The sequence below is a fragment of the Notothenia coriiceps genome, unplaced genomic scaffold (genome assembly GCF_000735185.1).
Source record: "Notothenia coriiceps isolate Sejong01 unplaced genomic scaffold, NC01 NC01_scaffold00028281, whole genome shotgun sequence".
Lineage (NCBI taxonomy): Eukaryota > Metazoa > Chordata > Actinopteri > Perciformes > Nototheniidae > Notothenia > Notothenia coriiceps.
In genome coordinates, this window is record NW_011360982.1 from 1 (window position 1) to 2,278 (window position 2,278).

At 39.7% G+C, this 2,278-nt stretch overlaps 1 protein-coding gene across 1 annotated transcript; it reads right to left on the reverse strand.

Moving 5' to 3' along the window:
• Positions 1–1,487: 1,487 nt before the first annotated feature.
• Positions 1,488–1,908, reverse strand: LOC104958093 (histone H2A). Its single transcript, XM_010785801.1, has one exon. It carries the CDS (start codon positions 1,899–1,901, stop codon positions 1,518–1,520), a length of 384 nt encoding a protein of 127 aa, XP_010784103.1. The 5' UTR covers positions 1,902–1,908; the 3' UTR covers positions 1,488–1,517.
• Positions 1,909–2,278: the final 370 nt, after the last annotated feature.

The following is a 2,278-nucleotide window of genomic DNA, read 5'->3' on the forward strand; positions in this document are numbered from 1 at the left end:
CGATGACCCTAATGTCCTAACAAAAGCATAAATTTTGGTGCCTAAAACACCATTATCATTTAATATGTAAATCAGTCTTGTTATCTAAACTGATAATGTGTGATATCTGACAAGTCATATATTCATGACATGTTGATATTTAGATTTCTGTTATATTTACAAGATTATAGAATTAAAATAAAGAACAAATAACTGAAGTGTTGAAAATTATTTTCTAACACAGGTATTGTGTGATATACTGGATAGTCACAAAGACAGACAACCGTTTCTTGAAATCTCGGGAATCATTAGATACATAACTGAAATGGTTTAAAAACCACGTTGATGACTGTGGACAATACCCAGTGGCTGACTTGTGACAAAACCCTATGTGGTTTTTAGAACATAATTGATTTGTGCATCTTGGATGTCGGATAAACAACATTGTCCAATAGGTGACACTTTAAATATCATTGATTCATTGACTGAAAAATGTGTGAAAGGAAACAGACTCTTTAAGAACACCTTAGGAATCTCAATCATTGCAAACTTTGCTAACAAACTCTGAAAAATGATGTATAAGAATAAGGTGGAAAGTATTACATTTTTCTACTTGAAGATCACAATGTCAGGAATAAATAAATTACAGAAAATAGGTAAATGTAGCTAGGGAAACCAACCAAGACCAACCAAGAGATAAATAATTAGATACCACATTAGATATCACTCCTATAGGAATCACAGCTTTTACCCCTAAGAAAGGCACTATTTACGAGTAAAAGCTGTACAGCAAATACTTTCTGACAAATATAATTATACATCTGATTGTGAAACTGACTCGATTCTCCCATGTTAATTCATTTTTCATTTTCACTTTGTCCCTGCTGTTTTTCACAATAAACTGCCCTATGCCACTGTGTGTAGAGGATGAAGTGTACTACGTGGAAAGAGATTTAAATAGTTTTACTCTGAGGAAACATTACTGCTATTTTCTTACAACTGGATGTAGACTTGTTATATACTACTGCTTACTAACAAAACACTTGTAAGTACAACATGAACTCCATTAAACTATCTCTGCACACATTAATGGAGTGTCTGATCACTGGGAGTTAATAATGCTTGATGCACATGCAGCAGATACCACAGTACTTGTTTAATAATATTGGCATTTATGTTTGAGTGGTATCCCTTTTTTTATATTTCTGATAAAGCGACACTGAAGAAAGCTGTTATTGAGTAAACCTGAATTTCAAACCGGCTGAAAATGATTATCTGTACTATGTGTGTATTGTGGTTTGACCATCAGGGGGCTTTGGTATAATTGCAATGCACTGGCCAGATTTTCTCAGGTTAGAAACAAGTGTTGAAAAAGCAGTTACACCACATCATTACACATCAGGGTAGTGGAAACTACAAATAAGACACTATAGTCGTTGATTAAATACATATAAAAGTTTTTGGTGAAGGAAAGCTCTCTGGATAGAAGTGTGTGGCTCTTAAAAGAGCCTTTGTTTGTTGAAGCGGGAACAGGGTGTTCACTTCTTGGCAGCTTTCTCGGTCTTCTTGGGCAGCAGCACAGCCTGGATGTTGGGCAGCACGCCTCCCTGAGCGATGGTCACTCCTCCCAGCAGCTTGTTCAGCTCCTCGTCGTTGCGGACGGCGAGCTGCAGGTGGCGGGGGATGATACGGGTCTTCTTGTTGTCCCGGGCGGCGTTTCCAGCCAGCTCCAGGATCTCAGCGGTCAGGTACTCCAGCACAGCGGCCAGGTACACCGGGGCTCCGGCACCGACACGATGGGCGTAATTACCCTTCCTCAGATGCCTGTGGACACGGCCGACGGGGAACTGGAGACCGGCACGAGAGGAGCGCGTCTTAGCCTTGGCTCGGGCCTTTCCTCCGGTCTTCCCTCTTCCAGACATAATTGCTTTCTCGCGTTTACAAAGAAGTGTGACTGTCTCATCGCCACAGCGGCTATTTATATCCACCAGCTGCTCTCTGATTGGCCATCAGCGAGCGTATTGAAGATCGTCCAATCAGAAGGAAGCTCACGTCTTCTTCCAGTTGCTACGAAAAATAAAGACACTAAACCTGGAGCTATTCTATTAAATGTATTGAATATATGTATAATCTCTGTCAGATGAGCACAGTGTTAACAATTTCGGCCTATTTATTTATTTTCATCATTTTACAATGTGACGCTAACAGCCTACTGATGCAGGCAGCTCACAGCAGCAAGTAAAGAGAAAGAGATGAAGTTACACAATGAAATAATAATCAACACATGATGAAACCCAAA

Bases quoted from the DNA above. Each gene is read 5' to 3' on its own strand.
- LOC104958093 (XM_010785801.1), bottom strand. From the start codon at position 1,901: ATGTCTGGAAGAGGGAAGACCGGAGGAAAGGCCCGAGCCAAGGCTAAG.